The sequence below is a fragment of the Brassica napus genome, chromosome C2 (assembly GCF_020379485.1).
Source record: "Brassica napus cultivar Da-Ae chromosome C2, Da-Ae, whole genome shotgun sequence".
NCBI lineage: Eukaryota > Viridiplantae > Streptophyta > Magnoliopsida > Brassicales > Brassicaceae > Brassica > Brassica napus.
This window is the reverse complement of record NC_063445.1, coordinates 50,079,783-50,090,979: the sequence shown is the minus strand read 5'-3', so window position 1 is coordinate 50,090,979 and position 11,197 is coordinate 50,079,783. Positions and strand designations below refer to the sequence as shown.

Below are 11,197 nucleotides of genomic sequence, written 5' to 3'. Positions count from 1 at the left end.
ATAAATATAAATAAAACCAAAATACATTTTAAATGAATTCATTTTCCACCTTGAACTCTCTTTCTTTTATGAAAGTTGTTAAAAAGGAGCTAATCCAAGTTGTAAAAGAAATAACCATGTAAAAAAAAAAAACTTGTTTTGGCTGGGTTTGAATGTGCAAGTGAACTTGTTAAGATGTTTGTCCTTTGTACCACGTGAAATATATTTGGATAATTATGTGATGTCGAAAGGTGTGATAAAATACACATCATGAAACATGTGATGCAGCATTCAACAACATCAATTCATCATTATATCATCATACATCTTCATCTTCAAGGACATGAAAAGATCACGAGCTTTGAAATCCCTAGTCATTTGTTTTGTTGTAAACCCGAAATACCGACTCGAACCTAAACATTATCCGAATACACCTTTATGTACAAGAACTAAAAAATCTTTCTACATTCGCCCCTGCTCTTTTCAATTGAAAGAGAAACACTAAAACTCAGATACACGAGGAAAAAGAGAAGAACTTTGCTCAGTTATCATTAGTTAAAAGAAAAAGTATTGAGTACATAGTTATATGGAGAATTAAGTTCTACTTAATGCACTACACAGCTCCTTAAAAGCTTACGTTATACAGTCTAGTTACCTATATCATAAGCTTGACAAGGTTACATGCTGAAACTACAAACTTTTCAAAATCTTCAACGTGAAAAGCTGAATCTTCATGATGATCATCTGGTGTGTGTTTTAATATCAGCTGTGTTGAAGAAGAGGAAACGAAACATATGATTGATAGGGTTTGTCTCTGACGTACGCACCTTACTTCTAGAGAACATTAGGAGACGAATCTTCTTGAGTTTTCTTCTTTGTCAGCGAGGGATGAATCTTGCAGCGTTTGTACTTCTCCGTCGTTGGATTTCTGGCGTTTGTGGTCTTCACTGAGGCAACTTTCTGGGGAGATTCACGAGACTTTTGCATGTTCTCTCTTCCTGGAGTTTGATTCCTGCGGACGCTTGGTGAAGTGAGACTTATCATTGGTGCCTGCACATGATTATAATGCCATATTCATCAACATTCATCTTGGTGAAATCAAAACTTATAAGAACTTGCAATCTGTACTATACCTGAAAACCACCAACTTGCGGGTTCTTGAATTCTTGATGTTCCTTGAAGCCACAAGACGATTGCTCTTTGACAGCATCTTCTTTCTTTTTCTTTTCTTCTACCTTCTTGAAGAACTATATACAAACAAAACCACAACAAAAGAGAGCTTCGTTAGACTATGCTCTCTGTTAAAGTTCACTTATCTCAATTTGAGAAATAAAGAGTCTTCTCTAGTTCCACCTCTTTCCTCTTTTCAGCCCGTTCATCACTTCTGAAGTTGAAGGGAGTAGAAACAGTGAAAGACTTTGCTCTGGTTCTGCTATGAGTTGAAAGATTCTCGCAGCTGCAAATGCATTAGACAAAAAACTTACTCCCGCATAATAAACCAGGGAACAAACACAAACACAAACACAGTCTATAAACCAACCAAGCTGCTTACCTGGCAGAAGGCTGTCTTTGCACATTGTTTGGTATTCTGCTAGAAACTGAGCTACCTACAGTTATGTTTTTCCTGTATATAAGAAACCAAGTTAATCATAGGATTGGTTTAAGTATAACTAATATTGAAAGTTAGGTTTGATCAGTAACCTTTTCTCGTCTAATGGCCGACTATTAGGAGGAGGAGGAGGAAGTTTTGGTAACCCTAAAGCAGAGGCCTACAGTATATGCAAGACTCAGTCACACCAAATATGGATATATAGTCATGAAATGGAGAAACTTGGGAGGAGAATTACTCTGGTTGAACATTTTGGAACATCTGAATCTTCTTTGGCTCCTCTAGACAATGGTCTCTTGCGACCTTTTGAAGCTACTGTTGGTTCGTTTCCCTTCGGTTTTGCACTGGTTCCAGCATTTGATGAACTTGTTTTCTGTGTAGTGGATCTTCTTGCTAGCCTTTTTGGAGCTGTTTTGGTCGTTTGACGAGTAGAGGTAGCAGAGTTGAGTGGCATGTGCACTGAACTTGGACCTGATCTCTCCTTATCTGCTTTCAATGCATCTTTAACCTTGGTACTGCTTCTAGAACCGCTCTGGTGCATCTTTTTGCCGGAATTATCAGTAGGAGCACAATTGATTGACATGTGAAAGGGTTGAGGAGGTGATCTGCTTTGGTTTCTCGATACATTAGTTGACCTTTTCCTAGTCGAAAGTGGCTCTTTCCTGGCTTTCTTAAGTGGCAGATCAAGTGCTACAGAAAAGGAGGATTCCGGGATTGAACTTCTACTGTTGGTCTTTGATCCTGAAGAAGAACTAGGATGTCTTTCTTTGCTCAAGGAAGTAGAATTTTCCTGAAAAAAATGCAAATGGACGTTAAGAGAATCACAAAAACATTGGCTTATAAGAGTTCTAAAGCTGCACAAGAACATCTTACCTTGTCAAGATCCTCGTCTTCAGGAACAACCACAGAATCAAACTTCTCAGAAATTGCATCGGTTACAGAAACCGATGGAGCAACAGAACCCATCTCAGCACTAAACACCTCTATACATGTTACCTCTGAATCAACGAGATTCTCTTCCGGTACTTCACACACAGTTTCATGAATAATCTTCACAGCACTACACACCACATCTCCACGCCTTACTTCACTCACAAGTGGTACTTCAGAATCAACAAGATTCTCTTTCTGTACTTCTTGGGTCTTCTTGGTCTTTGTGGTGTTCCCGGACGCTCGGTTCTTGAAGTGAGCTTCAAAGAAAGCTTTCTTCTCAGCCACAGAACCAGGTTTCGTGAACCTCTCAACCTCTTCCAAGTAACGATTCTGAGTAAAAGCCGACCATTTCGCCCACTGTAGCGTCTCCGACGCAAATCTACCGAAGGATACTGATTCCGTCAGCACACCACGAGGAATCACCTGCAAAAACAAAAAAAACAAAATCTCAAATCTCAAATCTCAAATTCTCTTCCCATAAACTTCAGATCCATCAAAAACCTAAATAAACGATTTAATCTTCTTAGATAGCGAAACAGATCAGAATCTCTACGAATCAAGTAGAGAGAAGCTGACCTCGTGCGACGAAGTATCTGCAGGTTGCGAGAAGGATCTCGCAAGACAGACGGAGTCTCCCATAGTCTCTCTCTCTCTCTCTCACAATCCAAAACCCTAATTTTAATCCCCAAATCGCAGAAACGTTTATGGATACGCAGCTTCTCTCCAGTAGGTCTGAGCTCATATAATTTGAAACTTTCCCCTAACGGCTACTTCCCATTTTTTTTACGTCATTTATAGAATAATATTTTCCCAATTACAGGAAGCAAATTGTGTTGTCAAAAAAAAAAGGAAGACCTTTTTTTTGTAAAGACTTGAAGTAGAAGAAGAATTGTAAAATGTTTTGCAATCAATCATAAAACCTTTAATTAAGTTTGGTGTTGAAAGTAATTAAAGTTTTGAAGGTGCTATTATGAAAATATAACAAATTTTTACATGTTTTGATATTTTCTTAAAAGAAAATACTAAAATATGGTAAAATATTTTAGCAACAAAATTTGGTAATCTATTTAGGAGTTGGCTTAAATGACTTCTGCGTTGAATAATAATATTTTATTTTGATACAGTTCCATCTCATGGAGTATTTATTTATAACTTCACCTTATTTTTGACCGTTATTTATAGCCCTGGTCATTCGGGTATTCGGTTCGGTTTCGGGTATGAACCATTTGGTTCCGTGTATATTGGATAAATCATTCTTATACCCAATGTGTACTTAGGAGTTTTCGGTTCGGTTTCGGTTCGGTTTCGGTCGGTTTCGGTTCGGTTTCAGGTATCCATTTAATAAATGAAACAAATATACATATACAAAATATATGAGTTAATATGTTAATCAAAGTGGTCTAGTGGTTACACACTTGCATATTTGTCAATCCAACTTGAGTTCGAATCAAGTGCTAGTTTTATAAGTATTTATTGAATTTTAATATAAAAAGACCATATATATATATATATATATAAGAGAGTACATAAAAGATAACATGGTTTGGTGATAGCAATGTTCTCACTCTTTATGTTCAAGTGGGGTTGATGACATTTTATCTTATATTAGAAAGTGGATACTTGTTTTTCGGATATTCGGGTACCCATTCGGTTTTCGGTTCGGTTCCGGTTATTCGGATATAAAAATTTAAGAACCAATCGGATATTTGAGAGTTTCGGTTCGATTTCGGTTTCGGGTAATTTGATTCGGTCCCGGTTCGGTTTTTCGGTTCCGGTTTTTTGCTGAGGGCTAGTTATTTAATCACTTTTATTTTATTGAATTGAAATCCAAAGCCTCAAAATAGAACCAATTCAACAAATAGATCCGGTTTAGTGATCTTAACCAGATTTATAATCACAGAACATGGAGAAAAGTTGGATCGCGGTATCTACTTTAAACAGCTTTATCTATTGTTAATTCAGGTTCACACAAGCTTCAATTCCATCACCTTCTTTGAATCACTACGATGTTCTTCTATCTAACCGAAGGAAACCCGAACCAAGCCGGTTTTCCCCAACCGAAATCCGTTTCAAATAGACCAAACCGACAAGCACTCAACTAGATGCAAACTCCTATAGCCATGCCTCCCCACATTCAGAGAAACTCGCTTGAGCAAGAAGCAGTTTTAGTTCTTGTCTCTATAGAATCAATTAACTGATGAGGGAATCAGCTGTTACAAGCTCTCTTTTAGGAAATGAGTTGAAGTCTCTGGAAAACGACTTCATCAGTTTCTGCAATTGCTCAATTGGGAGAAAACCATATGACCAAAGATGGTCGAACCATACTATAGAAAACTCTTGTTTTCATAAGAAGATGTTTACATGAACAGAAGTATACAAAACAGACAAATCAAGAACTGAAAGACGACAAACATCTGTCTAATAAAACCCAAGAGACTTGAAGCAACCAAGCAAGTAAACTGTATATACCTTTTAGGCCTAAAGACCATACAAAAAAAAACATAAAACCAATTTTCTTGTTTTTTTTGTGTATCGTGTAAATTGCAGAAGAGTGTTCAGAAGAGTGGAACACTCTTCTTACTTCTCCATTGATGTGTGTCCTTTGGAAGCAACAATCTCCTCTAGCTGTCTCCATGTTTCTCCATTCTTCTTCTTGTTGTCCTCTGCATTCTGCTGATCTTCTTGAAACTTGCGCAAACACTCTTCAAACAGTTCCGGATTCGTATCAGACAAAACCTTGAGAACATTCTCAGTCAAGTTCTTCACAGCCTGATTCCAATGACTACTACCGTTCTTCTCCAGAGCCGGAAACACAATTGGTAAAATGATTCTACTGTTCTGTCTCACCAAACTACTAACATGATCGTTGTTCCATAAGTACAAAGCCCGTTCCGCTACCTAAACATACACAGACAAGCGGTACAACTCATGAACACAATGCAAGACTCTCATATGGTGTTAAAAACATGAAGATTATATTAATAAAATAAATATGTATATGATCAATTGTATTATATAATTTACATAAAACTATACTATTATATTTTAATTAATCGGTTTATTCGGTTTCTATACCAAACCGTATATGTTGCAGTTATTTATGACAATATTTATTCAGTAGTATCACAATGCAAGACTCTTAACTACTACCTGAAAGTGAGAACTGCTCAAGCACTGAGCAATTTGGCGAGAGAGCGGAACCATACACCGTTCAAACTCTGTTCCCTGAGTCGATTCTAGAATCTCCTCCAACTCATTCAAGAACATGATCTCTTTAGAGCTGTTAGTAACCGGCCAGTACTTCAACAGCCCTCTAATAACGGTATCAGCGAGCTTACAATCTTTCTCAACAAACTGTATAACGCAGTAAGAAAGTTGCTGATGGTAGTTAGGCAAGCACTTCAGTTTGTGCAGAGGAACCAGCACTCTAGTGAGGAAGAGCTTGTGTTCTTCCTTGAGAGGCAACGCAAACCCGTTGATGATTGATCCCAACACTTCGAGAAACTCGGCGATACCAGAGTGTTTCCCTGTCTCCAAGATGAAGTCGTACAAGATGTTGTTCATCGTTTTCCTGATGAAAGGGCGGTGAACCATGAACCTCCCGTAGATCCGGTGGAGTATGGTTTTGAGATACTCCCTCTCCCTGTGGTCTTCAGAGTCGAACAGGTCCAGGAGCTTGAGGACGAAGGTGGGATCGATGTATTTCTTGGATATCTTGGCGTCTGTGTTGGGAGACGCGACGAGTCGTAGAAGGAACTCGTAAACTATCTGCAAGTGAGGCCAAGAAGGGTTCAGAGACCCTCCTTCTTCTTCTTGTTCCAAGTCTAATCCTTCTGGAGTTTTGTTCTTCTTCCATTGTTGGTGAGTGTTACTACTAAAGAGATTCGCCGAAACCATCTTTGTAGCTTCTTGGATAACTGGTTCGGGGAACTTTCCATTGTTCCCTGAGGAGATGACGTAGTCCACGACTTCGAGAAGTGTTTGCCTTTTGATCTCTTTCTCCTTGAGGTTTTGCTGAGGCTCGGAGACGAAGTCAAACACTACGCAGCATAGTCTAAGCTTCTTGAGGAACAGTTCTTGCTTCTCGGAGATGGGAACATCTCTCAGCCTTGGCAACACCTCAACAGAAGAAACAGAATCTCCATCTGATGATGATCTCTGGGTTAAAACTTCTTCACCTTGGTTGTTGTTATCTGGGGGTTGGGACTCACTATTATCCCAAAACTTAGCGGAAGAAGGTTTCTTAGGAAGCTTCCCAAGTATCTGCTTAAACATCTTCCGATCTATGGAGTCAAACTTCAACAGACTCAGATCAGACTAATCACAAAGTCAGATCTCGGAAACCCCTAAGATCATCTCAACACGCAATAAGAACAACTCTTGTGCACATCTCTTATTGACTAGATCTCAGTCATCAAGACAAAAGCAGACAGAGAACACAACTCAGGGCAAAAAAGGTAGTATCTATTTTTTTTTTTATCATGAATCAGAGGAAGAGGAGGACGGAGAAGAAGGGTTTAGATTTTCATAGCCTATTGCTTCGTTGGCATGTGGAGAGAGAAAAAAGAAGTGGATAGAGATTAGAAAGTTTAAGAGAGAGAGAAAGGAAGGTGACTGAGAGAAGACCGCGTGACCAGAGAAAAGTTCCAATGTCTGAACAAGGAACGTTTTAAGACAAAACTCAAAACCAATGAACTAACCGAGATTTAAATCAAAATTAAAGATTTTAAAATAAAGTCATGATTTTTTTTCTGATTTTATACAAGTGTGAAATCCAAAAGGGAATGTAATTTAATAATACAAACAACAAACTGATTTTTGCGTGGCATACTCCCAAAGCTGCATTTTTGCCGGTATCAAAAGCAGAAGATGAAGTGTCAAGAACGAGGATCATAGACAGTGTAGCAACAAAAAACATTAACAATAAGATTTTACAGGAAACATGAAAAAATAATAATAATAATAATAATGGGAACTCGGAAGAAGAGACCAAATATTGAAACATTTCTTCAATGCTTGTCCTGAGTTATAGTATCAGAAGTATATGGAGACACATACATACATATGCCACGTGCCAATTGAAGATGCGAAAGCTCTCTCCTTTTGCTTTCTCTACAGAGCTCTAACCTCATTTACCCTTTCGCATCCCAGCTTCTTCCAACCGTTTCCAAGTGGCTTCACGTTTGGCCTTGGTCTCACCTTCCTTTGATTCATCTTCTTTGAACTTAGCAAGGCATTCCTTGAACCACTCAGGGTCAAGGTCTTGGAATATCTTTCTCACGTTTAGTGTCAAGCTGTGAACAGCTTGGTTCCAGTGTTTCTGTGCGTTTCTCTCCAACGCAGGGAATATGATTGGGAGAATGACTTTGCGGCTCTGCATTATCAGATTCTCTATGTGATTGTTGTTCCATAAGAATAAAGCTCTCTCTGCAACCTGCACAAAAAACACCAAAACAGATGCATGTTAATAGACTGAAACAAAGACTAGAGACTTGAGTCACAACTCAACTAGATGCTGAACTTACTAAACTGAAATGAACAAATTTTTCCCTCTAGAAGATCATATGCAGTCATTGTTTAGCCTAGGCATGCGGGTTCAGGTAGTCTGGAATTCGGGTAGTTCGCTTCGACCAAAATCTCGCCGAATTGAACCAAAAAAAGTTTTAGTTTGGTTCGGTAGGTATTCGGGTAGTTCGGTTTAGAAATTTTTGCCAGAAACTAACCGAAGTTTTTGGTTTCGATAATATTTCGGTTAAATTTTGGTTAAATTCGGATAATTTCAGTTAGTTCGGTTTAAAATTTTGGTTAATTCGGTTAGTTCAGTTCAAAATTTGGTTAACAAATTTTTTTTTGAAAAACTAAACTAACCTATTACCAAACCAAACCAAAAACCGAAGTTTTTCTATAAACCTGCCAAGCTTCTCGCCGAACTAACCAAAATTTTGGTTCAGTTGGATTCGGCGAGTTCGGTTGGAAATCCCAGGCCAAACGAGACTATACCTCCTAATGCCAAAGACATTTCCTAGTTTCATAACTCGGTAATCAACAACAACAGCCTTAACGAAACTATCTATCAAAGAAACTTTTTCAAGTAAGCATCATCCAGGGCAGAATACAACAGTCATACAGGCACCTGAAAATGCAGACTGTTCAAACACCGAGCAATCCGGCGAAACAGCGGCACCATGCACCGCTGGAACTCCGGTGGCTGAGTTGCTTCCAGCACTTCCTCCAACTCATTCAAAAACATAACCTCTTTAGAACTATTCGTCACGGGCCAGTACTTCAGCAACCCTCTTATAACCGTATCAGCGAGTTTGCAATCCTTTTCCACAAACTGCGTGATGCAATAAGACAACTGCTGGTGATACATCTGCAAGCATTTGGGTTTGTGGAGAGGTATCAAAACCCGAACCAGAAACACTTTGTGCTCTTCTTTCAACGGAAGAGCGAATCCGTTGATGATACTTCCCAAGATCTCGAGAAACTCAGCGATCCCGTTGTGTTTCTCCGTCTCGAATACAAACCTGTAGAAGATGTGGTTTATGGACTTCCTGATGAAAGGACGGTGGACCATGAATTTACCGTAGATCCGGTGGAGGATTGTTTTTAAGCAGTCCCTCTCTCTAGGATCCTCGGAGTCGAATAGGTCTAGTAACCGGAGGACGAAGGATTGGTCTATGTAACGCTTGGCGAGCTTGGTGTCTGTCTCGGGTGAAGCGACGAACCTCAAGAAAAGCTCGTACACTAGCTGCAAGTGAGGCCAGGCGAGGTCCATGGAAGGCTCTTCCTCCTCGAGGTCTAATGCGTCGATGACTTTGTTCTCGCGCGGCTGAGGGTTCAGCGTTCTGAATATGTTGGCAGAGACCATTCGGACGACTTCTTGAACGCTCCCTTCGCTGAACTTTCCGTTGGCGGAGTTGACGTAGTCCACAAGCTCGAGGAGTGTCTGTCTCTTGATGTCTTTCTCCTTGATGTTCTTTGTGGGATCTGTGAAGTCAAAGACTACACGGCATAGGTTTAGCTTCTTTATGAAAAGGGTTTGTTTTTCGGTGTTGGGGACGTCTTTGAAACTTGGTAATGCTTCATAAGGAGTGAAGACTCCGTTGTTGTTGTTGTTGTTGTTAGCACTGCTCTTTGGATTCACATCAGAAGAAGCAGTGGATCTCTCTTTTGTCTGTGAATGCTTTGTTTTCCCGACGCCATTGTCACTGCTTTTGGAAGTAGAAGCATGAGATGATGATGATGAAGAAGAATGGCCACCGTGCTCACGTCCACGGTGATGGTGTTCGTTCTTTGAAGACTTTTTGTTTGGGAGCTTACTTAGAATCTGTTTCCACATAGTTCTTTAATTTTTTAACACCCCAACTTAGATTCTCTTCATCATCTGATAAAAGCAAAAAAAAAAAAAAAAAAAAAACATGAAAGGTTCGAATCTAAGATCAAAGGTTACAGCTTTACAAACAGAATCAAATCACGAACCTGAGAAAATCGAGAAAAGTTCCTAATTTTCTCTTCTTCTTCCCTTAATCACGCGAGACCCAGAACAATCTAACCAAAAAGACTCGACCTTTCGGGGATTGCAGGTCTGTAACAATCGCAAATGAAACGCGATGAAGAGAATCAGATAACGAAAACAAGATTGAAAGCTTTATTATACGAATTAAGGTCAACAGAAGACATACCCAGATGAGGAAATGCGATTACAACGATGAGGACGATGATGATGATGGTGATGATGATGATGATAACAACAACATTCAAAGTTCTTCGGACCTATTTTTTTTCGTTGTTCTTTGTTGACTTGAGAACAAAAAAAATTTTTTTTTGGGTGTGATCCAGTTATAATTCTTCTTCCTTTCGGATGAATGATCCAACGGCTTTCGTTTGATCGATCAAACTTTTTTTTATTTGTTTCTGTTGTTAATTATTTCAATTGATTTCTTGTATGCGCATTCTTTTCTTTTAATAGTACTAGAGTTTTTTTTCCGCGCTTCGCGCGTATCGTGTCTTATAAATTTATTTTATTTATAATATTATTTTTCGGTTTTTTTCTTTTATATTAACTTCTTGTTTTTTCCAATGTTAGTTTTTCTTAATTTAAATTTATATGTTTATAATTTTTCATTTTTCTTGTTGTAGATGGAGAATTATATTTTTATTGATGGTTTTTTGTATGTGACATAAACTTTTTGAAATTTTAAAATAATGTTATATATAGTACGATTAACACATTAAAGAAGAGAAACATATTCAGGCACATTTTACACAGGTTTTATATGCATAATTTTAAACATTATATATGTATATATTATACGTTTGAAACATGTAAATGTTTTCTAAAGCTAAATACTTGTTCTGAGTTTACATAACTTATCGAAAGTTTTATCTCTTTTTAAATTCAAATCACAGAAAAAAATATCAAAAAGTCAGTATAGATGGGTTTTTTGAGCTTTTAAATCAACACTGAAAAATTACATGAATCAGATAACAACAGTTTTATAAACAACTGGATAAAATTTGACCGAGCCAAAGATTTTTACACAATATGTTCTTTCTTCTTCAAATTGCGAAGAGCCTATAGGCACAAGAAAAAAAATCATAATTTTTGTTTTCACTTATATAACATTTTTTCTCCTTTACACACGGAGTTTATTACACTGCTATAAGAAATGG

The 11,197-nt window shown here is 38.2% G+C and overlaps 3 protein-coding genes across 4 annotated transcripts; all 3 read right to left on the bottom strand.

Moving 5' to 3' along the window:
• Positions 1-506: 506 nt before the first annotated feature.
• LOC111203347 lies at positions 507-3,330 on the bottom strand. Of its 2 annotated transcripts, XM_048746916.1 has the most exons (9): positions 3,098-3,330; positions 2,462-2,944; positions 1,827-2,378; positions 1,681-1,748; positions 1,532-1,603; positions 1,333-1,435; positions 1,113-1,226; positions 807-1,029; positions 507-723 (listed from the first exon to the last, which is right to left on the bottom strand). In XM_048746916.1, exons 1-8 carry the CDS (start codon positions 3,158-3,160, stop codon positions 814-816), a joined length of 1,671 nt encoding a protein of 556 aa, XP_048602873.1. In that variant the 5' UTR covers positions 3,161-3,330; the 3' UTR covers positions 507-723; positions 807-813. The 2 variants fall into 2 exon arrangements, with proteins under 2 accessions (XP_048602873.1, XP_022552781.1); XM_022697060.2 differs by having other exon boundaries at positions 507-1,029; positions 3,098-3,325.
• A 1,513-nt stretch (positions 3,331-4,843) lies between these two features.
• On the bottom strand, positions 4,844-7,196 carry LOC111203345 (serine/threonine protein phosphatase 2A 55 kDa regulatory subunit B' delta isoform). Its single transcript, XM_022697059.2, has 2 exons — positions 5,672-7,196; positions 4,844-5,419 (listed from the first exon to the last, which is right to left on the bottom strand). The coding sequence occupies exons 1-2, from the start codon at positions 6,794-6,796 to the stop codon at positions 5,099-5,101; spliced, it is 1,446 nt and encodes a 481-aa protein (XP_022552780.1). The 5' UTR covers positions 6,797-7,196; the 3' UTR covers positions 4,844-5,098.
• A 195-nt stretch (positions 7,197-7,391) lies between these two features.
• On the bottom strand, positions 7,392-10,463 carry LOC111203344 (serine/threonine protein phosphatase 2A 59 kDa regulatory subunit B' eta isoform-like). The gene is made up of 4 exons (XM_048746917.1): positions 10,207-10,463; positions 10,004-10,109; positions 8,655-9,908; positions 7,392-7,955 (listed from the first exon to the last, which is right to left on the bottom strand). Exons 3-4 carry the CDS (start codon positions 9,861-9,863, stop codon positions 7,650-7,652), a joined length of 1,515 nt encoding a protein of 504 aa, XP_048602874.1. The 5' UTR covers positions 9,864-9,908; positions 10,004-10,109; positions 10,207-10,463; the 3' UTR covers positions 7,392-7,649.
• Positions 10,464-11,197: the final 734 nt, after the last annotated feature.

What these genes read in the sequence shown, in the direction of transcription:
- LOC111203344 (XM_048746917.1), bottom strand. Translation starts at nt 9,863, where the DNA reads ATGTGGAAACAGATTCTAAGTAAGCTCCCAAACAAAAAGTCTTCAAAG. An exon ending in TGAACAGTCTGCATTTTCAG is followed by an intron (nt 7,956 to 8,654) that starts GTGCCTGTATGA and finishes TTTTTTGTGCAG; the next exon opens with GTTGCAGAGAGAGCTTTATT.
- LOC111203345 (XM_022697059.2), bottom strand. Translation starts at nt 6,796, where the DNA reads ATGTTTAAGCAGATACTTGGGAAGCTTCCTAAGAAACCTTCTTCCGCT. An exon ending in TGAGCAGTTCTCACTTTCAG is followed by an intron (nt 5,420 to 5,671) that starts GTAGTAGTTAAG and finishes GTGTATGTTTAG; the next exon opens with GTAGCGGAACGGGCTTTGTA.
- LOC111203347 (XM_048746916.1), bottom strand. Translation starts at nt 3,160, where the DNA reads ATGGGAGACTCCGTCTGTCTTGCGAGATCCTTCTCGCAACCTGCAGAT. An exon ending in CAAAGACAGCCTTCTGCCAG is followed by an intron (nt 1,436 to 1,531) that starts GTAAGCAGCTTG and finishes ATGCATTTGCAG; the next exon opens with CTGCGAGAATCTTTCAACTC. An exon ending in CGCAAGTTGGTGGTTTTCAG is followed by an intron (nt 1,030 to 1,112) that starts GTATAGTACAGA and finishes AATCATGTGCAG; the next exon opens with GCACCAATGATAAGTCTCAC.